The sequence below is a fragment of the Perognathus longimembris genome, chromosome 1 (genome assembly GCF_023159225.1).
Source record: "Perognathus longimembris pacificus isolate PPM17 chromosome 1, ASM2315922v1, whole genome shotgun sequence".
Lineage (NCBI taxonomy): Eukaryota > Metazoa > Chordata > Mammalia > Rodentia > Heteromyidae > Perognathus > Perognathus longimembris.
This window is the reverse complement of record NC_063161.1, coordinates 44,979,665-45,005,872: the sequence shown is the minus strand read 5'-3', so window position 1 is coordinate 45,005,872 and position 26,208 is coordinate 44,979,665. Positions and strand designations below refer to the sequence as shown.

The 26,208-nt window shown below is 41.0% G+C and overlaps 1 protein-coding gene across 2 annotated transcripts; it reads right to left on the bottom strand.

Moving 5' to 3' along the window:
• Window positions 1-195: 195 nt before the first annotated feature.
• On the bottom strand, window positions 196-20,443 carry Prim1 (DNA primase subunit 1). 2 transcript variants are annotated; one of them, XM_048361353.1, is made up of 13 exons: window positions 20,265-20,443; window positions 19,581-19,738; window positions 16,055-16,161; window positions 15,911-15,984; window positions 13,836-13,972; window positions 13,126-13,184; window positions 11,004-11,113; window positions 9,751-9,842; window positions 9,452-9,581; window positions 7,899-7,968; window positions 6,135-6,226; window positions 2,954-3,052; window positions 196-351 (listed from the first exon to the last, which is right to left on the bottom strand). In XM_048361353.1, exons 1-13 carry the CDS (start codon window positions 20,365-20,367, stop codon window positions 332-334), a joined length of 1,251 nt encoding a protein of 416 aa, XP_048217310.1. In that variant the 5' UTR covers window positions 20,368-20,443; the 3' UTR covers window positions 196-331. The 2 variants fall into 2 exon arrangements, with proteins under 2 accessions (XP_048217310.1, XP_048217315.1); XM_048361358.1 differs by lacking the exons at window positions 9,751-9,842; window positions 11,004-11,113; window positions 13,126-13,184.
• Between the last annotated feature and the right edge of the window lie 5,765 nt (window positions 20,444-26,208).

Here is a 26,208-nt window from a genome sequence, read left to right as displayed (position 1 = left end):
CACTGTCCCTGGCTTCTTTTTGCTCAAAGCTAGCACTCTGCCACTTAAGCCACAGCGCCACTTCTGGCCATTTTCTGTATATGTGGTGCTGGGGAATCGAACCCAGGGCCTCATGTATACGAGGCAGGCACTCTTGCCACTAGGCCATATCCCCAGCCCTTTCTGGTAGTCTTAAAAAAGTCTTTTGAACACAAATTATTTCTCAAGAAAGGAGAATTCTATTTTGAGTCTTTAGAACCATAGACAGCTCTGCCACATTAAATAGCTCTCGAAATATCTGATCCTTGGTTGAAGGTAGAAGATATCCACATTTGTCTGAGGGGAGTTGTTTTCAGAAATCTCTTTGTAAGTCTAAAAAAAAAAGGGGGGGTTTTGTCACACACAGCAATAAAGGGAAAGAGCATTTTATTTTTTTCCACATTCTGCTTGGCATAAGGCAACCATGAAATTCACATCACATATAAAGATTCGCTTTCCTGTAGGGAATCTCTGGCTTAGGCCTATAATACTAGCTACTCAGAAGACTGAGATCTGAAGATCAAAGTTCAAATCCAGCCTGGTCAGACAAACCTGGAACCATCTCCAATTAACTATCAAAAAGATAGAAGTGGAAGTGTGGCTCAAATGGTAGAATACCAGCCTGGGAGGAAAAAAAGCTAAACAACACTAGGCCCTGTCATGAGTTCAAGCCTAGTATTAGTATTAAAAAAAAAAAAAGGCAACAACAAGAAACTTACTTTCACTGGTTCTGAAGCCCACACTACAGGTGGGCTACTATAGAATGAGAACACAAAGGACTTAATGCAGGCAGCTTCAATTAGGCTTTTCAAGTTCAGAGTCATCACTGTATTTGATAAGCACATATCTGAGTGTCTGTTATGAGTAAAACATCTTAGGCACCACATTGAGCTAAAAAATGAAGTGGGAAGGGAGTTTGTATTTCTCTAATACTGCCACATTCCAGGAAATCCAATTTTTTGAATAATGCTCTCCTTGGTTTTTCCCCTTTTGGCTCCACATTGTGAAGTCTCTCCAAGTTGGAAAACTTCAATGACACTGCTACTTCCGTGAACCTTTTCCTGATTATATATCCTCTAGGATCTTCTACTGCATTTGACACTTGATATTCCTTGAAACTGTCCCCTTCAATCTTTTACCTCTCTACTTTTAAATAATAATTAAGCTTCAATGATACTTCCAGTATTGGTACCTTTTTGAGATTTCTAATGCTACTGTCCTAAAGGCAATGGCCCAACTGGCTGCTCAGGGCTCTCTTCTATCTCATTAATTCCTCAGATTTACCTTTTGTAGGAAGTACAAATCATGCCACTCTCTTCCTCAAAAATCTAACAAATTTCCCTGTTCCTATTGCAATAAGCCTGAGCAAAGTCTATTCCTTGGTCTGCTGCTTCTGACCAGGTTGGTTGTACTAGCTTGATGACCTCTAGAGGAAAGTGATGCTTTCCTGGTCTCTGCCTTTGCTCTTGCTGTGCTTCAAGAATAAATCCTGAGGGGCTGGGGATATGGTCTAGTGGCGAGAGAGCTTGCCTCGTATACATGAGGCCCTGGGTTCGATTCCCCAGCACCACATATACAGAAAACAGCCAGAAGTGGCGCTGTGGCTCAAGTGGCAGAGTGCTAGCCTTGAGCAAAAAGGAAGCCAGGGACAGTGCTCAGGCCCTGAGTCCAAAGCCCAGGACTGGCCAAAAAAAAAAAAAAAAAAAAAAAAAGAAGAATAAATCCTGAGCCGGCTGGATTTGTAGCTTAGTAGTAGAAGAATTGCTTAGTTAGAATGTGCAAGGCCTAGGTTCATCCCTACCATGGTGAGGAGAAAAAAGAAAAGAATGAGCAATGCTATTTTCCAATGCTGTACCCTTGTAAAATTTCTACTTGTCTTACTCTAGACCTCAATTGGCAATTAGGGATTCAGTTATTTATATGTTTATTTTTAGGATAGGTCTTGTATACCTTAGGTTGGTCTAGAATGGATTATGTAAGGCTGACCTCTATCCTCCTGACTAGGCCTCCTAGGTTATCTGCTTGGGCTACCACACCTCCAGGGATTTGAATTCTTATAGAAGTTCTCTGAAAGGAGTTCAAATATCAATACTGCCTTTCATGAGAAATGTCAGATACAATCAGATAACTCTCTTTCCAAGCATTTTGTGCTTCCTTTGTTTATACCAAGTTAGTACTTCCTTTTTTTTTGCTAGTTCTGGGGCTTGAACTCAGGGCCTAAGCACTGTTCCTGGTTTCTTTTTGCTCAAGGCTGGCACTATGCCAACTTGAGCCGCAGTGCCACTTCTGGCCTTATTCTATATATGTGGTGCTGAGGAATCGAACCTAGGGCTTCATGTATGCCAGGCAAGCACTCTTGCCACTAGGCCATATTCCAGCTCCAAGTTAATACTTCCTAAGGACAAGAAAACAAGGTATAAAATGTGTTTTTGAATAATTTATATTTTTTTGTCGTAGTACGTGACATACAGATCACACTCAATAAATAGGTGTTACATGGAGTAAAGGAGACTTAATTTAAAAAACATTAAGAATAAAAATAAATTAGTACTTTTGGGGGGAGGACAAAGAGTAGAGCTCAAACCTTGCTCATTTGCTGGCTGCTTTTCATAGCTCAGATTAAGATCCAGCTAAATATACTTTTTTTTTTTTTGGTTAGTCTTGGGGCTTGAACTCAGAACTTGGGCAATGTCCCTGAGCTTTTCCTCAAAGCTAGCACTCTATCACTTGAGCCACAGCACCACTTCTGGCTTTTTCTGTGTATGTGGTATTAAGGAATTGAACCCAGAGCTTCATCCATGCACTCTACCACTAAGCTGCATTCCCAGCCCTAAATATACTTTTACCTGACTTATATAACTGTAATCTCCCTGTACATCATCTTTATAATTAAAAAAAAAAATCCAGCTAGGGAAAGGGGGAGAGCACGTCTTACCACTCTTCTTGAGAAGTTCTCCTTTCCGAGATTTATCCAGGTTTTCAAGAAATTGTTCGAATATTTTGACATAAGGTGCTAGACTGGTCTTCTTATAATCTGAATTATGAAGGAGGTAAACTGTCATTAGCATGTTAGCACCAAAAGTAACATGAAAATATAATTTAAAGTTTTCTTAAGAATTTTCTAAGAGTGTGCAGTCCCAGCTCCTAAGTCTGGGCTGTGACCCTGGCCGGTCAGTCCACTTTTTACTTCCCCAATAAATCCATCTTTTTACTTGAAAAAAAAAAAAAAGAATTTTCTAGGGCTAGGGTGTAGCTTATTGGTAGAGCACAAGGGTTGAAGGCTCTAGACTTGATCTCCAGCACCACAAAAACAAACAAAAATATCTCCTACCTTCTTCAAAAGACAGTAAATATTAGCTGGGTGCTGGTAGCTCATGCCTGTAATCCTAGCTACTCAGGAAGCTGAGATCTGAGGATTGTCTGTAAAACTCTTCTCCAATAAACTACTCAGAAAAAGCAGAAGTGGCACTGTGGCTCAAGTGGTAGAGCACTAGCCTTGAGCAAAAGCAGCCCAGGGACAGCACCCAAGCCCTGAGTTCAAGCCCCAGGACTGGCAAAAAAAAAAAAAAAAAGATTTAGTAAATATTATCTGACTAGTTTGGGACTAGAAAAAAATCTTGACAAGATTATTAAGAATATCTGAGCCAAGGTAATTATAATATATTATTATTTTGCTCTAAATTGTACTCTAATCAGTACCATGAATTTTCATATAATAAACTTTGTAAGCTTTTCCAATTTGTTTTTCCCTACTATTGGATCAACTCTCACACCTTTTGTCCAGAAAATTTTGTATGTGTGGTGGAGGCTGCTGTGGCAGCTGACTGCAGCTCACACTGCAGCACAAACAGGAAAGCCATCTTGTTCTGTAGCCCTGTCTCAGAGCACAGGCCGAACCTCCAACTCAATACTCAGTCATCTCCTTAGGTGAATGTCTAGAGAGCATCTTCCACTATTCAAAATATATACTAAACTATTATTTAAATAACTTAATTTTAATTTCATTTAAATAACTGTACAAGTAATTTAAATATTTATAAGTGTGTAAAGAATTAAATATTCTATAAATATATGATTAACTATATATAATTATTTAGTTACTCACTGAGTATATGTTAAGTCCTATATTGAATTTTATTTATTTTTTTTGTTGCCAGTCCTGGGGCTTAGACTCAGGGTCTGAGCACTGTCCCTGGCTTCTTTTTGCTCAAGGCTAGCACTCTGCCTCTTGAGCCACAGCGCCACTTCTGGCCATTTTCTGTATATGTGGTGCTGGGGAATTGAACCTGGGGCCTCATGTATACGAAGCAAGCACTCTTGCCACTAGGCCATATCCCCAGCCCCTATACTGAATTTTAAAAAAGTGTAAGTCATAATGTTTTATCTTAAGAAGTTAATTGGAAGCCAGTGGCTTTTAGTGGCTCATACCTATCATCTTAGCTACTCAGGAGGCTGAGCTCTGAGGTTTGCAGTTCAAAGCTAGCCTGGGCAGGAAAGTCCATAGATGCTCATCTACAATTAAGTAGCCAAAAGTTAGAAGTGGAACTGTGGCACAAGTGGTACAGCATTAGCTTTGAGAAAAAACCCAAAAGCAAAAACCAAAAATACCTAAAAGCCAAAGTGGAAGTGGTAGAGTTCCAACCTAGTGCAAAAAACCTAAGGACAGCACCAATGCCATGAATCAGACCCCAATACACCTGCATACACACAAACAAGAATTGAAAACAAGAAAAAAGACCTATATGTATTTAAGGAAAACAATACAATTAAAGGCCAAACAGGTAGATGGATAATGATAGGTATTCAAAGAACTGGTAAGGCAATGTGACTCCAGGTGGATGAGAGCTTAGACAAGCCAATCTAGTGGCTGTCTTATTAGTGTCTAATGACTATCATGTTGAGCAGTAACATTTTCATTCTCACAGAAAGTACCATTGTATTCTATTGCCAGAGAGTATCATTTGAGTGTTAGAAAATTTGACTCCCATTAACAGAAGATTTAGACATTTTCCAGCTTCTTAAAAACTTGAACACACAATTCAATCAATAATAGTGTATGTGTGTATATATACACCACAAACCCATTTGGGTCAAAAACAAAAGAACCAAAATACTGAATACATAGTAGGTGTTGAAGTTGCTGAATTTGAGAGTAAGATTAAGTGGTAATCCTAGCTACTCAGGAGGCTGAGACCCGAGGTTCAAAGCTAGCCCAGACAGGAAAGTCTGTGGGATTCTTTTTTTTTGGGGGGGGCGGGGGCAGTCCTGGGCCTTGGACTCAGGGCCTGAGCACTGTCCCTGGCTTCTTCCAGTTCAAGGCTAGCACTCTGCCACCTGAGCCACAGCGTCCCTTCTGGCCGTTTTCCATATATGTGGTGCTGGGGAATCAAACCGAGAGCTTCATGTGTAGGAGACAAGCACTCTTGCCACTAGGTCATATTCCCAGCCCGGTGGGATTCTTATCTCCAATTAATCACCAAAAAGCTGAAATGGAACTGTGGTACAAGTGGTAGAGCACTAGCCATGAGCAAAAAAAGCTGAGACAGTGTTCAAGCCCTGAGTTCAAGCCCCAGGACCAGCACTCACACAAAAAAGTGAGATTTAAATAATTATAAATGTCAATGGACAATTTAATATTTCAGTACAGATTCCAGTGTTTAGAAGTTGCCCAATAAATATATGTTGAAACATTTGATTTGGTATGATCACTTAGGCCACTGATGAACAGAACACTGTTATAGCATTACATATTACAGAGCAGATTCCACAACATTCATTCACCATTCTGTTCTGACTCTAAGGAGAATTGATTACTGGAATGCAGATGGATATTTACATGAAAAGCTTGAAACAGTGCCAGTGTCTCACCTGTAATCCTTCCTATCTACCCAGGAAACTTAGATCTGAGGATCTTGATTCAAAGCAAGCCTGAGCAGGAAAGTCCATGAGATTCTTACCTCCAATTAACTACCAAAAAGCTGGAAGTGGTTCAAGTAATAAGAGTACCTACCAGCATTGAGTGAAAAAGCTAAGGGGCAGTGTCCAGGCCCTGGATTCAAGTCCCAGTAGTGGCTCAAAAAAGAAGTTAAGTTTCAATACATAAAATGTTTACTTACTTCTGATTCTATGTTTGGTATCAGACTCAGCTTCACCTTCCCCCTTTTCCTTTTCATTAGTGAAAATGACATCCAACTCATGGCAGATAGAGCTACAAGGGGTAGAAGAAGAGAATTTTAAAGGTGGTGCAAGCTACATATGAATTCCATATGTTTTTCTGTGGAAAAAATTATGTGATTAGGCTGTAGCCCAGGGATAGTGTACTTGCTTAGCATATGCAAGGCCATGGGTTCCACCCCCAGCCTAAGAGTATCATCTACTTTCCTGCCTTAGCTGGCTTTCAACTTTGATCCGCAGATCTCAGCCTCCTGAGTGGCTAGGGATTACTGGTGTGAACCTCCAACATCTAGCTTCCCTCAGCTGTTTCTCTATCTACCACTTGAGCCATGCCTCCAGTTTCAGCTCTTTGCTGGTTAACTGGATGTAAGAGTCTCTTGAATTTGTTTGCCCAGGATGGCTTTGAACCTCAATCTTCAGATTTTAATAACCAGGATTTCAATCCTAAGTAGCTAAGACTATAGGTATGAGCTACTGGGTGGCTGAGCTCTTTCTTTTTTTCTTTTTTGGCCAGTCCTGGGGCTTGGACTCAGGGCCCGAGCACTGTCCCTGGCTTCTTTTTGCTCAAGGCTAGCACTCTGCCACTTGAGCCACAGCGCCCCTTCTGGCCATTTTCTGTATATGTGGTGCTGGGGAATTGAACCCAGGGCTTCATGTATAGGAGGCGAGCACTCTTGCCACTAGGCCATATCCCCAGCCCCTGAGCTCTTTCTTTTTAAACAGGGTCTTACCAGAATGGCCTTTCAATTTTTTTTTTTCTTTTCCCAGTCTTGGGGCTTGAACGCAGAGCCTGGGCACTGTACCTGAGCTTCTTTTTTTGTTCAAGGCTAACACTCTACCACTTGAGTCACAGTGCCACTTCCAGCCTTTTGTTTATATGGTACTGAGGAATTGAACCCAGGACTTCATGCATGCTAGGCAAGCACTCTACCACTAAGGCCTTTCAAATTCTTGATGTGCTAGGCTAGGAATGTGGTCCTTCCTGTTGGCATTATAGGCTTGAACCACCAATCCTAGCTAAAAAAATGACCCTAGGAGTTTTTTCAAGGGTATTATTAAAGACTATGCAATTCTGTAGTAAAGATTTTTTTTTTTTTTTTTGGTGCTGTGCTAGGGATTGAACCTAGATCCTTGTCTATGGTAGGCAAATTATATACCACTGAGCTATATCCTCAGCCTGAAACTTCTGCTATGTTTTGTTTTTTAATTTTATTTATTTATTTTTTTGCCACTCCTGGGGCTTGGACTCAGGGCCTGAGCACTGTCCCTGGCTTCTTCCCGCTCAAGGCTAGCACTCTACCTCTGAGCCACAGCACCATTTTTGACCTTTTCTGTTTAAGTGGTGATGTAGAATCTAACCCAGGGCTTCATGCATGCTAGGCAAGCACTCTACCATTAAGTCACATTCCCAGCCCCAACTATGTTTAAGATAGCATTTCTCCTCCTCATATTATTATTATTATTATTTTGGGTGCTGAACATTGAGCCCAGGGCCTTATTCTGAGTTACACCCCAAATATTCCCAGACTTATTAAAATCTCTTTCTTGCAAAACAACTGACAACTTGTACCATTCTATGTAGGGCATCATCAACTAACCAAATATATTATTCCAGTATAGCTAGCTCTCTAGGAAGGTACCTAATATAACCTTTAAATTCAAAATAATATTCACTAATAAGGAGTGATCAATGATCTAGAACATACCTTATAGTTGGAACAGTAAATGGATCAAACTGATCTACTTTCTGTAAATCAATAGGCACAGAAATGCGACCTGTAAGAACCAGAAGTTATAAATTGATGGTTATAGAACATAAATCCATATAGTTTGTCTTTTATGAGTTATTTTTGGTTGAAATTTTACAAATTATGATAGGGGGAGAAGGCAGGCACCAGTGGCACAAGCTGATAATCCTACCCTCTCAGGAGGCTGAGATCTGGGGATAACAGTTTGAAGCCAGCACTGGGAAGAAAGTCTGTGAAACTTATTTCCAATAAACTACCAAAAAAGTTGGAAGTGGAGCTGTGGCTCAAGTGGTAAAGCACTTGCCTAAAGCACAAAAACTCAGGAACAGTGAGTACACAGGCCCTGAATACAAGCTCAAGGACTGGCAAAAAACAACAACAACAACAAAATTAAAAAAGAAAGCTTTTATTACCTAGTAATATCATCGTTGTCTGTGTATAGAAATACTGTAATGTTTGGCTCAATGGCAAAATGAACTAATGACATCTTTCTCAGAAGGTATCCTTGTTGTTAAGTGAAGCACTACCCTTGATAACATCATCTTACTTTTTTTTGCCAGTCCTGGGCCTTGGACTCAGGGCCTGAGCACTGTCCCTGGCTTCTTCCTGCTCAAGGCTAGCACTCTGCCACTTGAGCCACAGCGCTGCTTCTGGCTGTTTTCTGTATATGTGGTGCTGGGGAATCGAACCTAGGGCCTCGTGTATCTGAGGCAGGCACTCTTGCCACTAGGCTATATCCCCAGCCCATCATCTTTTTATAGTACATCTTGGATGCTACATAAAAGTCATCGTATCTAGGGGCTAAGGATGGAACTCAGTGATAAGTGTACTTGCATGTGTGAGGCCCTTGGTTCACTTCTTAGAACAGGTGGGGAAAAAGCCTTATTTCAAAAATGACATGACAACAGTAAAGAATACCAGGTAACATATAAAATAAGGGACCTAGAAATTGTTGTTTCAAGAGTAAAAAGATGGGCTAGGAATGTGGCTTAACGGTAGAGTGCTTGCCTAGCATGCATGAAGCCCTGGGTTTGATTCCTCAGCACCACATAAAAAAAGCCAGAAAGTGGCACCACAGCTCAAGAGGTAGAGTGATAGCCTTGAACAAAAAGAAGTCAGGGGCAGTGCTCAGGCCCTGAGTCCAAGCCCTAGGACTAGCAAAAAAATAAAAATAATAATTTAGGTATGAGCTCACAGCAATTCTTCCACCTTTATTTTATTTATTTGGTTAGTTGGTCCTGGGGTTTGAACTCAGGGCTTGAGCTCTGTCCCTGAGCCTCTTTGTATTCAAGGCTAGAACTCTACCACTTGAGCCACAGCCCTACTTCCAGCTCTTTCTGTTTATGTGGTACTGAGGAATCAAACCCAGAGGGCTTCATGCATGCTAGGCAAGCACTCTTCCACTAAGCCACATTCCCAGCCCAATTCTTCCACCTTTAACATCACAAACAAAGGCATTTACAGCTAATGACATGCTTGGGAAAACAATAGGTTTTATTTTTACAATGTACCTGTTTTAGGATGAACACTAAAAGGACTCTTCAGTAAATGATTGATTCCTTTGCTAACATTGATATCCAGCCGTGGAAAACAATATTGCAGCATAATCTCCCACTCCAGCAAGGATCCACATTTGCTACTCTAAAAGCAGATACAAAGCCAGCATGAGGATCAATAGTAACTTTTGAATATTTCTTTAAAGACAGTTAAAAAAAAATCTTATATCATTTTTAACTGACCAAGCAAAATATCAGAGCCTAATTAAAGAACTACATAATTATATTTACAAATAGGTTTCAATAGAATATATCTGAGATGTACTGACTATTTTCTTTAACTGATCCCAGCGCTGAATTGAACTGTGAGACCTCTGGAACTCTCTTTGAAGTTCATCATGAATTGGTGACTTGTTGTTAAGGAACACACTCTCATTCAGGTTTATCAAAGAACAACTGTTTTTAATATGTATTACAAGGACATCTAAACCATATACATATATAGAATGTAACTATATTATCTATCTTCTATCTATCTGCCAGTCCTGGGGCTTGAGCTCAGGGCCTAAGTACTGTCCCTGGCTTCTTTCTGCTCAAGGCTAGCACTCTACCACTTGAGCCACAGCCCTACTTCTGCCTTTTTCTGTTTATGTGGTGCTGAGAAATCAAACACAGTATTCTGAAACATAATGTTAAATACTAAAATCCTTAAAATATTCCCGTGTAAAAACATAGTAGTGACATTAAAGAATGCTAAGGTAATTAGAAAGTATCAAGTAAAAGCTTTCCCTTGTCTCCAAGTATTTAAACTGAATGATTCACGTTTATTTAGTTATTTCGTCCCAGGTCTTGGATTTAGCGCCTCACACTCCTTAGGGCTTTTTCACTCATGGCTGGCACTCTACCATTGAAGCCATGCCTCCAACCCAAGTTTTTTTTTTTTTTTTTTTTTTTTTTTTTTGCCAGTCCTGGGGCCTGAGCACTGTCCCTGGCTTCATTTTGCTCAAGGCTAGCACTCTGCCACTTCTGGCCTTTTCTGTTTATGTGGTGCTGAGGAATTGAACCCAGGGCTTCATGTATGCGAGGCAAGTACTCTACTGCTAGGCCATTTTCCCAGCCCCAACCCAGGTTTTTGTTGGTTAATTGGAGATGAACTTTTGATGGCTTTTGTGCCTGGGCTAGCTTTGAAACTGGATCCTTAAGATCTCAACCTTCTGAGTAGCTAAGATTACAGGTATAAGCCACTAGCTCACCATTCTTTTGCCATTAATTCTCGGACAAACTTTCTTTGAGACTGGGACTCAAACTTGTTATCTGATGCTTTTGCTCATTAGCTGGTGCTCTACCACCTCAATCATGCCTCAACTCCTAGGACCAGCTTTCAAAATGAGGAAACGTACAAAATGACCCCATTTTTCATTAGAGTTTAGACAAGAAATATAAAAATGTAAAAACAGGAGATTTTTGTGCAAGAAGATTAAATTTACATACATGTAATATGCAAGCAAATATACTTAAAATACTACTGATATAACTAGTTAACAGCAATGGTCTCAGGAAAGGATATTCTCAGGAACAAGGGCTAGAACTTTATCCCAGCTTTCTTTGTTTTCAAGAATATTTTGATCAACCAAGGCATATTCTTCAAAGTATTTTTTAATTATGTTTATAGATTTTCTGTAGGAAGAACAATAAAAAAGATGCCAATACTATTAGCAACCTGTATTACATCGATACTAATGCCACTGGGTGGGAGATTATTGCTTGTTTTTCCTGAATTTCTAGAACTAGGTAAAGTAAAAATAATACCCATGTCCTAGTTTATTTTATTTATTTATTTATTTTTTGCCAGTCCTGGGCCTTGGACTCAGGGGCTGAGCACTGTCCCTGGCTTCCTTTTACTCAAGGCTAGCCCTCTGCCACTTGAGCCACAGCGCCACTTCTGGCCATTTTCTGTATATGTGGTACTGGGGAATTGAACCCAGGGCTTCATGTATACGAGGTGAGCACTCTTGCTACTAGGCCATATCCCCAGCCCCCCTCTCCTAGTTTATGGAATTTAAAATATTACCAGAGGACAATCAGCACAGTACCTGGCACAGAACAGGTATTCAAAAGATGTTTACTTTTTCATTTTTTTGCTTTTTTTTTTTTTTGCCAGTCCTGGGCCTTGGACTTGGGGCTGAGCACTGTCCCTGGCTTCTTTTTGCTCAAGGCTAGCACTCTGCCACTTCTGGCCATTTTTTATGTATGTGGTGCTGGGGAGTCGAACCCTGGGCTTCGTGTATACAAGGCAAGCACTCTTGCTACTAGGCCATATTCCCAGCCCGAATGTAAACTTTACAACCTAAAAGGCTAGTAGCATCATACAAAAGCAACAAGGGTAGAAAGCAACCAGCCCAGGATAACATATCAGTATTACAATGTGGGATATAGTTCTACAGTTTCTACTCTGAAAAATGAGCTTTAAAATCTCTTCAAGTGGGCTGGGAATATGGCCTAGTGGCAAGAGAGCCTGCCTCGTATATATGAAGCCCTGGGTTCAATTCCCCAGTACCACATATATGGAAAACGGCCAGAAGTGGCGCTGTGGCTCAAGTGGCAGAGTGCTAGCCTTGAGCAAAAGGAAGCCAGGGACAGTGCTCAGGCCCTGAGTCCAAGGCCCAGGACTGGCAAAAAAAAAAAAAAAAATCTCTTCAAGTAAGCCAGGCATTTGGGAGGCCAAGGGAATGACAGTTTGAAAGCAGCTAACCAGAAAGGGCTACCCATAAAGTTCCAGGCCAACTCACGCTACATACACTGTTTCAACAAACCAAGAACAAAATACAAACAGAACTCAAAAAATTAAGCTTGCAGCCTGCAAGTGTATTTCACACCTATTGTTTCATCTTTCCTACAACTCTGTGATAGGTTTAGCAGATATTGTTCTCTATATCATGCAAATAAGGAAGTGAAAGAATAGGGATTCTTCTTCCCAATGTAATGAATACTATTTCCACCATTCTATGTAATTCAATGTAAAAATCATAAGCTTTGGAACTGGGCATTCCAGGATAAAAATTACATTATATGTTCACAATTACTTGTGTGAAGCCAAGGAAATTATATAACCTTTCTAAAGCTCACTTTCTTCATTTGTAAATGGAAATACTGTCATATCTCTCACAAAGTAGTAAAGACCAATGCGGATGACTATAGATCAAGAATACTGCAACATAAAATAAGCATTTAATTACCTGTAGCTATTATTATAAAATGCTACCTAGCTGTTAAAAACTGATAGAAACCTTGAGCAAAAAGAAGCCAGGGACAGTGCTCAGGCCCTGAGTCCAAGCCCCAGGACTGGCAAAAAAAAAACAAAAACACAAAACTGATAGAAAGATTTTTTGTCGTTGTTGTTAGTGGGGCTTGAACTCGGACTGGGTGGTGTCTCTGAGCTCTTCAGCTCAAAGCTAGTGCTCTACCACTTGAGCCACAGCACCATTTCCGATTTTCTGGTGGTTAATTGGAGATGATAGTCTCACAGACTTTTCCTTCCTGGGACTGGCTTTGAACTGTGATCCTCAGATCTCAGCCTCCTGAATAGCTAGGATTACAAGCATGAGATGCCCAGCTAGAAAGAAATTCTAAAAGTACGTGCAAGCAGATCAGGTATAACTTAAACTGTGTCTGAGTCTTTTCCAACAGACCTGACAAAAGGGTGAACTTTTTCACTTAGATGAACTTTCTTTTTAACATCTTGTCCTCCCTGAAAAATAAACCATCAAAAAAGAACTTTATGAACATTATATAAGTAAAATAATTAAATGAAATCGTTAATGTGTCCTATTACTTTATTTAAAATTATATAAATTCAAAAAGTGTCTAAATTCTGTCAGTGATATAGATGCTATTTTACATCATCTCAATACCTGTAGCTTTCTGGATTAACTTTACTTGACATAATCGAACTAGAAAAGTAAACTAATCTTACTTTTGTCACAAAGGATACATAAGAGTAAAATATGAAAAAAAAAAGTTTTTTGCGCCAGTACTGAGCCTGGGTTCTGTCCTTTAGCTTTTCCTCTCAATGCCAGTGCTCTGCCACCTGAGCCACAGTTCCATTTCTGGCTTTTTGGTAGGTAGTTGAAGATAAGAGTTTTATAAACTTTCCTGCCTGGGCTGGCTTTTTGAACTGTGATCCTCAGATCTCAGCCTCCTGAGTAGCTATTATTACAGGCATAGTGCTCAGCTAAAATACTCTTTAAAATATTTGGCTTCTATGATTTTAAATGATCATTGGTAAGACCATCAACTCTACAATGAAAATGCATCAGGACAATTTAATTTTCTGTTACTAAACATACAGGCTTGTTAACATCTAGTAAACAAAGAAATGTAAATGATAATAAGACCTTACCTTTACCACACTCAAATACTCAACTATCCCAGAACGTACTGCAGAGGAAAATTTCCTAACGGATTCATCACACACCCAACAATGAACACCTCTCCTTCCAGAGTATACCCAAAGACGATGCTTAAATCCAAAGTCCTCTGAGGAGGGGAGAAATAACAGGTTTTAGGACAAATCTATACACTTATAGTTCTTGCTTACTGTTACCTTCACATTTTACCTATTTTCCACATGTACACTTATACAACCAGAACTCTATCCCTGACCAATTGCTATTTATCTTTAAGAACTCCTGACAATTGTGATAATATTCATAGTATTTAGAATAGTGCCTGATATACAATAACTCTCTATGTAAGAGATATCAGCACAACCATTACTAACTTCTAGAAAGCCTTAAAAAATTAAAAACAAGGGCTGGGGATATGGCCTAGTGGCAAGAGTGCTTGCCTCATATACATGAGGCCCTGGGTTCGATTCCCCAGCACCACATATACAGAAAATGGCCAGAAGTGGCGCTGTGGCTCAAGTGACAGAGTGCTAGCCAGGGACAGTGCTCAGGCCCTGAGTCCAAGCCCCAGGACTGGCCAAAAAATAAATAAATAAATAAATAAATAAAAATAAAAAAAAATTAAAAACAAAAATGTGAAAACAGTGTTTCACAAGGTAGTCTATGCTGGCCTCAAACTCTAGATCCTCCTGCTTGTGAGTGCTAGGATTACAAGTGTGTTGCCACCATGTCCTGCTGAGTTTCTTGTTGTTTCTTTTGTGGTGGTACCCAGGGCCTACATGCTATCCCTTAGCTTTGTTATTTAAGGCTGGTGCTCTACTACTTGAACCACAGCTCCACTTCTGGCTTTTTGCTAGTTAAATGGAAATAAGAATCTCATGGATTTTCCTGCCTAGACTGTCTCTGAACCAAGATCCTCAGATCTCAGCCTCCTGAGTACCTCAGATTACATGCCTGAGCTACCAATGCCTGGCTCAGATGAGTTTTTTTCTTTTTAAACTTGATCTTTGTACACCTGCTGTTCTGACATTCTTAGATGTCTTCTTAGACTGTGTAACTTATTTGAGGTAAGAACAGCTAGCTTTTATATTTTCCTCATCGAGAACAATACCTGTTTCTCAAAAAAAGACTGAATTGGAAAAAGCACACAGATTTGTTCAACAGTCATATTAAAGTTTCCATTACAACTTTGTTTCTTTATTTTCTCTTTATATTACACGGAAATAGGAATTTATGAGATTTGATTATAAAATACAGAGAGGGGCTGGGAATATGGCTTAGTGGTAGAGTGCTTGCCTTGCATGCATGAAGCCCTGGGTTCGATTCCTCAGCACCACATAAACAGAAAAAGCCAGAAGTGGCACTGTGGCTCACGTGGTAGAATACAAGCTTTGAGCAAAAAGGAAGCCAGGGACATGCCCAGGCCCTGAGTCCAAGCCCCAGGACTGGCAAAAAATAAAATGAAGCAAAAAATATAGGGATTTATTGGGAGCGAATGGCTTATGCCTGGAAACCTAGCTACTCAGGAAGCTAAGATCTGAGGATCATGGTTCAAAGCCAGCCCTGGGTAGAAATGCAACATGAGCTTTGTATCTCCAATTAACCATCAAAAAGCTGGAAGTAGGGCCTGGGAATATGGCTGAGTGGTAGAGTGCTTGCCTTATATACATGAAGCCCTGGGTTTGATTCCTCAGCACCACATATATAGAAAAAGCCAGAAGTGCACTATGGGCTCCTGCAGTAGAGCTCTTGCTAGCCTTGAGCAAAAAAAAAAAAAAAAAAAAAAAAGAAGAAGAAGAAGCCAGGGGCAGTGCTCAGGCCCTGAGTTCAAGGCCCAGGACTGGCAAAAAAAAAAAAAAGTGGAAATAGAGCTGTGGCTCACATGGAAGAATACCAGCTTTGAGCAAAAAAGCTAAGGGAGACCACTGAGGCTCTCATTTCAAGCTTTACTAGCCGCACACACATACATAACAACAACAGTAATAATAACAACAACAACACAGGTACTAATATTCAGAGGAAAACAGATTCTTCCATTTGACCCCACTCCAAGACTGCTAATACTTGCCCTTCAAGGCTCGGTCGATGATGCGTATGGCCATAGTCATGAGGGTCCAACACTTAGAACATATGTCTGCAGAACTGAGCAGAGTTACCATTACTCACTGTTGGGGATGTCACCCACCCTAGCAGTACAGTATGTGGTACTTACCTACAGCATCTTCTCACATCATCATAGTCTGTCATGTCAATGTCAAACACCAGTTCTTTTTCCTGAGCCTGGAAGGCTCCCAGCTTCACTGTATTGTGTTGATTAGGCTACAAATACAAAATAATGTTCTGTCTCTGTGACAGATGTTATGCTATGTTTGCTTATTTTCTTTATTTTCCCCCTCTTCCTCTGTCTCTTTTCTCTCTCCTCTATTTCTTTTTTAAAAAAATTATTTATTTATTAAATTTTTTGACAAGGTGGTGTGCAAAAAGGGTACAGTTACATAATAGGGCAGTGTGTACATTTCCTGTGATACCTTACACCCTGTTTTTCTTTCCCTTCCCTAGATCAGGTAGACATATATACAATACACAGTGTACCAAAACCATATACAGTAGCCACGTGGCATACGCCAAAGGAAATTCACCTAGGACTTTAAATATAATGTCAACAATAGAGTTTGCTTATCCTTGTCTTCTTGATCATACATACATAGCTTTTGAGCTATTGTGATCCACTGAGAGGTCTATTTTTGACCTTTATATGTTGAGTAGTTGCTTGGTTTTAGTTACATAATGTAAGGTCGCTGACCCAAACCTGTGGGAAATACCATTTGACAGGAAGTTTTTTGTTTTGCAGACCTGGTCTCTACTGTCTTATTTTCTATGCACATGGAAAAAGTGGCCAAAGAGAAATGAAGAAACTAATTTCAGGTCTAGGGCTCGGATATGGCCTAGTGGCAAGAGTGCTTGCCTCAAATACATGAAGCCCTGGGTTCAACTCCCCAGCACTGCATATACAGAAAATGGCCAGAAGTGGTGCTGTGGCTCAAGTGGTAGAGTGCTACCCTTGAACATAAAGAAGCCAGGGACAGTCAGGCCCTGAGTCCAAGGCCCAGGACTGGCAAAAACAAACAAAACAAAACAAAAAAACCCTACTTCCAGGTCCATGTCAATGAATGAGTTCATTACTCGATCCCACAAATCCAGAATTAGATTTGACAAATGTATATCTACTGGAAATATTTGTTGGTTGATGGGAAAAAACAAAGCTATTTTAGGTTTCTGATAGGAAACTCTGTATACATAGCTCAAGACTTATTTGGTTTGGCCATGTTACTAGGGAGTATGAAGTCACTTTCTCTAGATCTTGATATAATGAAAATTCCACTAGCACAGAAATCTTTGCTTTGGTCACTAATTTATAACTAAAACAGTATCTGGCACAGAGATATTGCTTTTAAAATAGACTTTGAAGCCAGGTACCAGTGGCTTGTGCCTATAATCCTAGCTCCTCAGGAAGCTGAGATCTGAGGACTGCAGTGTGAAACCAGCCTAGGCAGGAAAGTCCATGAGACTCTCATCTTCAAATAACCTGTAAAATTTAGAAGTGGAACTGAGGCTCAAGTGGTAGAGAGCTAGCCTTTAGTAAGAAAACTAGGGGATAACACTCAGGTTCTGAGTTCAAGCCCAGTACCAGTACACACTAAATAAAAAAATAGACTTTGTGCCAATCTTTCTAAGCTTTTTAGTAATCCATTCTTAAATAGAAACAAGCAAAATATCAAAATATGAGGAAAGCCTCCAAGAGGAAAGAGAAAGGGAAAACAAAAACAAAAAGTGCTACTCAAAGAAAACAGACTTGGCAAAAAAGCAGGGCACTGGTGGCTCACTCCTGTAATCCTAGCTACTCAGTAGGCTATGACCTGAGGATCTTGGTTCAAAGCCATCCTGGGCATGAAAGTCCATAAGACTTTTTTTTTTTGCCAGTCCTGGGGCTTGAACTCAGGGCCTGAGCACTGTCCCTGGCTTCTTTTTAAGCTCAAGGCTAGCACTCTGTCACTTGAGACACAGTGCCATTTCTGGCCTTTTCTATATATGTGGTGCTGGGGAACTGAACCCAGAACTTCATGTAGGTGAGGCAAGCACTCTACCACTAGGCCCTAAGACTTTTATCTCTAATAAACTACTCAGAAAAATCCAGAAATGGTGCTGTGGCTTAAGTGGTAAATGCTAGCCTCAAGGCCCAAGATGGCAAAAAACAAAACAAAAACAAAACCCCAAACCAAAACATCTCTTGGAAATGGCTCTGGTGGCTCATGCCTATAATCCTTATTGCTCAAATAGGCTGAGATGTGAGAATCAAGGTTCAGAACCAGCCTTTGCAAAGAAATCTTTGAGACTCTTATTTACAAATGAATACTGAAAAGCCAGAATTGGAGGTGTGGATCAAGTAGTAGAACACCAGTTGTGGGCAAAAATAACTAAGAAAACATCTGAACGAAGGGAGGGAAAGAAAAATGAGGGAAGGTATAACAAATATGATAAGAAATGTATTACCTTATTATGTAACTGTACCCTCTCTGTACATCACCTTGTCAACAAAATTGAATTACAGAATAAAATGTGATTACATGTGTCACACTGTAACAACTATAATAAACATTTGCTTCAAAGATTAAAAAAAAAAGCCAAGAAAGGAAAAAACTGAGTCTCTGAGTTTAAGCCCTAGTATTAGCAAAAACAAAACCACAAACTCTAAAAGCTCTTGGAAATTAAAATATAGTAGAAATGAAAACCTTAGAAAATGTGCCAGGAAATAAAGCAAAAAGAGAGATTGGGAATATTAGATGATCAGTCCAAAAGGCCCAACTATTTTTTTAAAAAAACCAATCCTGGGGCTGGAACTCAGGGCTTGAGCACTGTCCTTGGCTTATTACTCAAGGCTAGCACTCTACCACTTGAGCCACAGTGCCACTTCTGGCCTTTTCTGTTTATGTGGTGCTGAGGAATCGAACCCAGGGTTTCATGTATGCTAGGCAAGCACTCTACCATTAGGCCACATTCCCAGCCCAAGCCCAACATTTGAGTTTTGAATTTACGCTCTTCTTCTTTTTTGGGGAACTACATAATCTCTCTATGTAGCTGAGGCAAAAATCAGTATGTAGCTCAGGCTGGCCTTGAACTCATGACCCTCTTGCCTCCATCTCCTCAGTATTGGGATATATACCATGTATAGATAGATGACTTTAAGAGACCAGAGAAAACAGGTAACAAAAATTATGCTAAACAGTGGCTGGGAATGTGGCTTAGTGGTAGAGTGCTTGCCTGAGTGAAAAAGCTAAGCAACAGTGCCTATGCCCCAAATTCAAGCCCTGAATACATATATATGTAGTGTCAAAGGGATTTCCTAATGAAACCAGTGTGGAAGTGCAAAAGACAGAAACCAAGAATAATTGTAAATGCTGGGAGATAAAGCAGTTCTCTTTTATTTCCTTCTCAAGCCATGTTGACTTTTTTATTTGTCCTTTTATCAAGATATTCAATATTTTGTCCTGTTGAGAATACAACTAACCACTAACTAACTTCCCAGTTACTTCTAGTCAGGAATGTAGTGTTGAAAAACAACAAAAAAAGACAGTGATTCACTTGAGAAATGTTAAAAGTGTGGATCTTCAACTAAAACTAAAGCTTTAAAACCCATTCTTGGCTAATAAAACAACAAAATCCATTAAAAAAAATCTTACTCTGTGGGAATATACAGCGCCTATATCAATCTTGTACGGATTCATTTTCTGCATCTCCTTCTCCAGTTCATTCTGGTTACTGAAGGACTGGTAACGGATGTAAATATCATCTTTCAGTGTGAATGAAAATTCACGGTGTTGAAAGTAATTCTTTACCACTGGAAAAGAAGTGGACATTTAAAAGTTATTTGATACTTGCTTCGGTTTAAGGCATTATACCACTTGCCAGTAGGAAAACACTTTTAACGATCCCTTATGCCCAACACCGTTCTACTTGAGAAAAGAGCCAGGTCCCAGTCCCTGAGTTGAAAGGGGTTTCCCATTCCACTTTGGCTGGGGAGAAAAAGGAAAGAGGGATGAAACACTTTTAATATGCAATGCCATCTGCCTCGCCTGGGTTAAGAGATTGCTGTGGGAAAGAAGAAAAACTCCTTTCAGGAGGCTCCTGGGGACCCGGTGCAGATCCACCTCGGCGGAAGCATCCGGGTGCCAAGTGGCCCCTCATGGCTGTCCACAGGCGGGTCGTTAGGTGACTCTCGGCCCTGCCGCACCTCAAAGGTGATGGGATGGGGCGGAGACAAGACAAAAAAGACTGGCGCCCCGGGGACGCTCCATACAGTCATTGGAAGACACCGGCCCCACACTCCCGACCCCACTCCCTTCCCCAGGCGCAGCCTCCATTACCTCCGCCATAGTTGAGCCAGCGATAGTATTGGGCGTAGGGAAAGAGCCTCCGGTAATAAAGTTTGAGTAGCTCCGGCAGCTCGGCAGGATCAAACGACTCCATAGTCAACTGATCTGGACCCAAACGAGTAACCCAAGAATTGGCGGGAATACCGCCACACAAGATCGCCACTGCGCAGGCGCACTGCGCACTGAGGCTGTAGCGCGCCGGCTGCAAGGAGCGCCGGGAATGGTAGTTCTTTCCGCCTCCAGGAGGTGGAGGTCTCCACCCACCTGCCCTCTTGGGTGCTGGAAACCTGTATATTCCTGGACGAATGTCTTCTCTGGGATGGGCTGATCTGTAGCATATTGACGTACGCTACTAAGGTAAAGTGAAACAGGTGTCCTATGCAAGACTTAGGGATGTTATTTATTTACTTATTTACTTATTTATTTATTGCCAGTCCTGGGGCTTGAACTGGAGTGAACAGTCCTGGGCCTGAACAGCACGGTCTGTTTTCTTTTTGCCCAAGGGTAGTACCACTTCTGGCCATTTTCTATATATGTGGTGCTTAGGAATCGAACCTAGGGCTTCGTGTATCCAAAGGAAGCACTCTTGCCACTAGGCCATATTCCCAGCCCCTATATTTGTGCTTTTGAGGTCATCCAAAAAATGAATTTTAAAAATCTTTGTATCAATATCCTGAAGGGTTTTCTTTAGATTTTCTTCTAGTAGTTTTTTAGTTGTTAAGTCTTGCAGTTAAGTCTTTGACTCATTTTGAGTTGATTTGGGGGCAGGGAAGCAGTGCCTTGACCTCACTTGGCTTTTTTTTCTCAAGGCTGGATCAGTACCACTTGAGCCACAGTTTCACTTCCAGCTTTTTTGCTGGTTAACTGGAGCTAAGAGTCCTATGGAATTTTCTGCCCAGGCTTGATTTGAACTGAGATGCTCCAATTTCAGCCTCCTGAGTAGCTAGAATTACAGGTATGAGGTATCAGAATTTATCTTGAGTTGGTTTTTGCATTTAATAAAAGATATGAGTCTAGTTTATTCACCTAGTTTCCCCAGCACCACTCACTGAAGAGATTATCTTTTCTTCAGAGTATGTTCTTGGCAACTTAAAAAAAATCAGTTGGCTGTAAATGTCTGGATTTATTTCTGGGTTCTCAATTCCACTGCATTTCAAATTCTATTTTTATATATGGTTTGGCCATCATGTGTTTGTATATTTAGTCTCTCAAACAGAATACCCAGGAATACTAAAATATGAATTAGAAGAAGGCTATGAAATCATAGAGCACTTTACAAACATGAAGGAAGCCTGTATACCATTGATGTGCAGAACTGCCAGTTTTGCTGTGTAAAAAATTAACTCATGCCGGGTGCTGGGGGCTCATGCTTCTAATCCTAGCTACTCAGGAGGTTGAGATCTGAGGATCTTGGTTCAAAGCCAGCCTGGGCAGGAAAGTCCATGAGACTTTTTTTTTTTTACCAGTCCTGGGGCTTGGACTCAGGGCCTGAGCACTGTCCCTGGCTTCTTCTTGCTCAAGGCTAGCTAGCACTCTGCCACTTGAGCCACAGCGCCACTTCTGGCCATTTTCTGTATATGTGGTGCTGGGGAATCGAACCCAGGGCCTCATGTATACGAGGCAAGCACTCTTGCCACTAGGCCATATCCCCAGCCCCTCCATGAGACTCTTATCTCTAGTTAACCACCAGGAAACATGAAATAGCACTGTGGCTCAAGTGGTAGAGTGCTAGCCTTGAACAAAAAAACTCAGAGGCAGTGCCCAGACCCAGAGTTCAAGCCCCATGACCCACAAGAAAACAAACTAAATTAACTTATTGCTGTAACAATGAAATTTTATACTCTATAATTAATATGAATGAATAACTTTATTTTTGCCAGTCCTGGGACTTGAACACATGGCCCACTCTGTCTTTGAGCCTCTCTGTGTTCAAGGCTAGCACCCTACCACTTGAGTCATAGAGCCATTTCTGGATTTTTCTGTTTATGTGGCACTGAGGAATCAAACCCAGGTCTTCATACATGCTAGGCAAGCACTCTACCACTAAGCCACATTTCCAGCCCCAGATAATAAACTTTAAAAAGGGTTTATCTTATTGTAATTATGGACTGGGATGGGTAATATGATAGTCACATCAGACTTGTGTCACTTGAAAGTTATCATTTTGGTGAATTTTATTTTTACAGTAATAGTAGAACAACACGAAGAGACTAGATTAGGCTGCCTGGGAAGAAAACTCTGTGAGACTCTTGACTCAATTAACCAGCAAAAATCTGAGGGGGCTGGGGATATGGCCTAGTGGCAAGAGAGCTTGCTTCGTATACATGAGGCCCTGGGTTCGATTCCCCAGCACCACATATACAGAAAACGGCCAGAAGTGGCACTGTGGCTCAAGTGGCAGAGTGCTAGCCTTGAGTAAAAGGAAGCCAGGGACAGTGCTCAGGCCCTGAGTCCAAGGCCCAAGACTGGCCAAAAAAAAAAAAAAAATCTGAGAAGTGGAGAGGTGGCTCAAGTAGAGAACCAGACTTGAGCAGAAAAGCTAAGCAAGTGGTAGAGGCCCTGAGTTCAACCCCAGTACTGGGACATCCCCAGCCATACACAAATGGGGTGGGGGGGGGCAGAGAGAGAGAGAAAGAGAGACAGACAGACAGACTAGAGTCTCTAGTAAATACTAAACTACTACTGGCTTGATTCTGGAAATATTTATTGTAGCAACTGGTCAAATAGGCCTTAGTCATCTGGCATCCTTAAGAAAACATAGTTTTCCAATTTCCTGTTTGGGTAGGGTGAATTACATTGCTGGGAAGGGTATAGTATGGAGGGTGACGTGCATTACTTCTTTTCTAATTCTAAATCTGCACCCTTTGCAACTTCTTTGTTTTTGTTTTTATTTTTAGAAGGATTTTGTTATATAGGTCTTTTCTTTCAGTCTCCTGAGTGCTGAGATTATAGGCATATTCAGTCCCTGGGATTTTTGTTGTTTTTGTTTTTGTGTATTCAGTTTAGGCCCTTATGCATATCAGGTACTGTACCTCTGAACTGTATCCTTAGCCTATTCTTGTTTTGTTTGGTTTTTGTTGCCAGTCCTGGGGCATGGACTCAGGGCCTGAGCACTGTCCTTCAAGGCTACCACTTGAGCCACAGCGCCACTTCTGGCTTTTTTCTATATATGTGGTGCTGAGGAATAGAACCCAGGGCTTCATGTATACGAGGCAAGCACTTTACCACTAGGCCATATTCCCAGACCCGTCCCTAGCCTATTCTTGAGACTGTGTGTGTATGTTGGCAATAGGGCTTGAACTCAGGGCCTGAATCCTGTCTCTCAGCTTTTCTCAAGGCTAGCCTTCTACCACTTAAGCCACAGCTCAAGCTTTTTTTTTTCCTGGTTAATGGAGATAAGAGTCTCATGGGCTTTCCTGCCTGGACTGGCTTTATTTTTATTATTATTATTATTTTTTCTTATTGTCAAAGTGATATACAGAGAGGTTACAGTTTCTTTTTTTCTTTTTTTTTTTTTTGCAATATCAAGGCAAGACTTTATTTAAGCGAGCTGCAACTCGGGCGAGGTTACAGTTTCATATGCTGGGCCTTGGATTTATTTCTTGTACTGTTTGTTACCTCCTTTCTCATTCCCCCCTTCCCCTCCCCCCTGGACTAGCTTTAAACCATGATACTCAGATCTCATCATCCTGAGTAGCTAGGGTTACAGATATGAGCCACCAGTGTCCTGGGGCTTTATAATGGAGACTCCTCAGCTTTCTTGTTACTGCCTTTAGAAACTGACTTGTTTGGGCTTTATAGAAGTTCTATATTTAAATTCCAGGCCTTTGAATCAACACATTAAGGAGCTTAGACATAAGGAGAGAAAGCAAAGGAAGTTATATTTATTCAGTTCCTGTTAGCAAATGAGTCTTGTGTTGCCAGCTTCACATATGCCTATCACTGAAGAAAGGAGTTTTGCAAAAGCAAGTTTATTCAACAGGTGGCCAAATGTGATAAGATGGGGATCTTCTCAAGGCTAAGGTTTAGGGTATGTATAGGATAAGGGGAACGGGATGGTATGAAGCATGGGGAGAGGATTAAAGCTGAGAAAGATGAAATAATCAAAGGTCTATATATGCACAAAAGTCTAGAAGTCATGTTCAAAAATATGGTGGCCTTAGCTCTCTAATGTCAAATGGTCACCATCAGACAATTGAGAAGGCCCAAGTGAAACATCAGTGGCTTTAACAGTATATTTATTTATTTATTTCCTTATTTACTTTTTGTTGTTATTTTTTTTTTACTATTTATTTATTTTTTGGTCAGTCCTGGGCCTTGGACTCAGGGCCTGAACACTGTCCCTGGCTTCTTTTTGCTCAAGGCTAGCACTCTGCCACTTGAGCCACAGCGCTCCTTCTGGCCGTTTTCTGTATATGTGGTGCTGGGGAATCGAACCCAGGGCCTCATGTATATAAGGCAAGCACTCTTGCCACTAGGCCATATCCCCAGCCCCTACTTTTTTTTTTTTTTTTTTTTTTTTGGCCAGTCCTAGGCCGTGAACTCAGGGCCTGAGCACTGTCCCTGGCTTCTTTTTTGCCCAAGGCTAGCATTCTGCCACTTGAGCCACAGCGCCCCTTCTGGCCATTTTCTGTAAATGTGGTGCTGAGGAATCGAACCCAGGGCCTCTTGCCACTAGGCCATATTCCCAGCCCCCAGCCCCTACTTTTTGTTGTTATTGTTGGTCATGGAGCTTGAACAAACTAAAGGCCTGGGTACTGTCCCTGAGCTCTTTTGCTCAAGGTTAGTGCTCCACTACTTTAAGCCTCACCACTTCCAGTTTTCCAGTGGCTAATTGGTGAGAAAAGTCTCATGGACATTCCTGCCAGGGCTGGCTTTGAACAGCGATCCTCAGATCTCAGCCTTCTGAATAACTAGCATTACACGTGTGAGCCATTACTCCTTCTCCTTCTCCTTCTCCTTTTCCTTCTTCTCCTCCTTCTCTTTGGTTGGTATTAGGGTTTGAACGCAGGGCCTCATAGTCACTCTTATTTCTTGCTCATGGCTGATGCTCTATCAGCCTTTTAATTAGAAACAAGGTCTTATGGCTTTTTCTGCCTAGGCTGGCTTTCACATTACGATCCTCCATGTCTCAGCCTCTGTAGTAAAGTACTACAGATTATAGGTATGAGCCACCAGTGACCAACTTGAACTCGTGTGTGTGTGTGTGTGTGTGTGCGATTAATTGAACAAGTGAGTCTCACAGACTTTTCTGCCTGGGCTGGCTTTGAATAACAACCCTAAGATTTCAGCCTCTTAAATAGTTAGGGATGGCAGGCATGAGCCACTAGCACCTAACTTGAACTACTTCTACATTCCTAAAAATAACTTAGACAACGATTATAATTATGACCTCTACATCAGAGGTGTTACTTACACCAAAGGTAATGGGAGTAGATTGCTTAGAGGCATGACTGCTCAAGTTCATGATAAAAGTGAGTAATGGAGAGCAAGTGAAAGCTGCTTGCTGGTGGCTCACAGCTGTAATCCTAGCTACTCAAAAAGCTGAGAACTGGCATCATTGAGGGTCAAAGCTAATCTAGGCAGAAAAGTCCTCGAGACTCACTCACCTTTCTAATTAACTAGCAATATGCTAGACTGGAGGTGTGGCTCAAGTGGTACAACTCTAGCGAAATCTGTGTGAAATGTGAGGCTCTGAATTCTAGCCTCTGTACTGGCAGAAAAAAAGCACCATGTACAAAAAGCAGTCTCTTACCTCGCACTGAATCTACTGGCACCTTGACCTTGCACTTCTTACCCATATAACTGTCAAAAGAAACTTACTGTTTATAAGCTACCTCATCTGTGGCATATTGTTATAGCTTCTTGAATGGACTAAAACAATGGATGATTTACTTAACATATATTTTCTTATCAGGAAAAGTAAAATGATAGC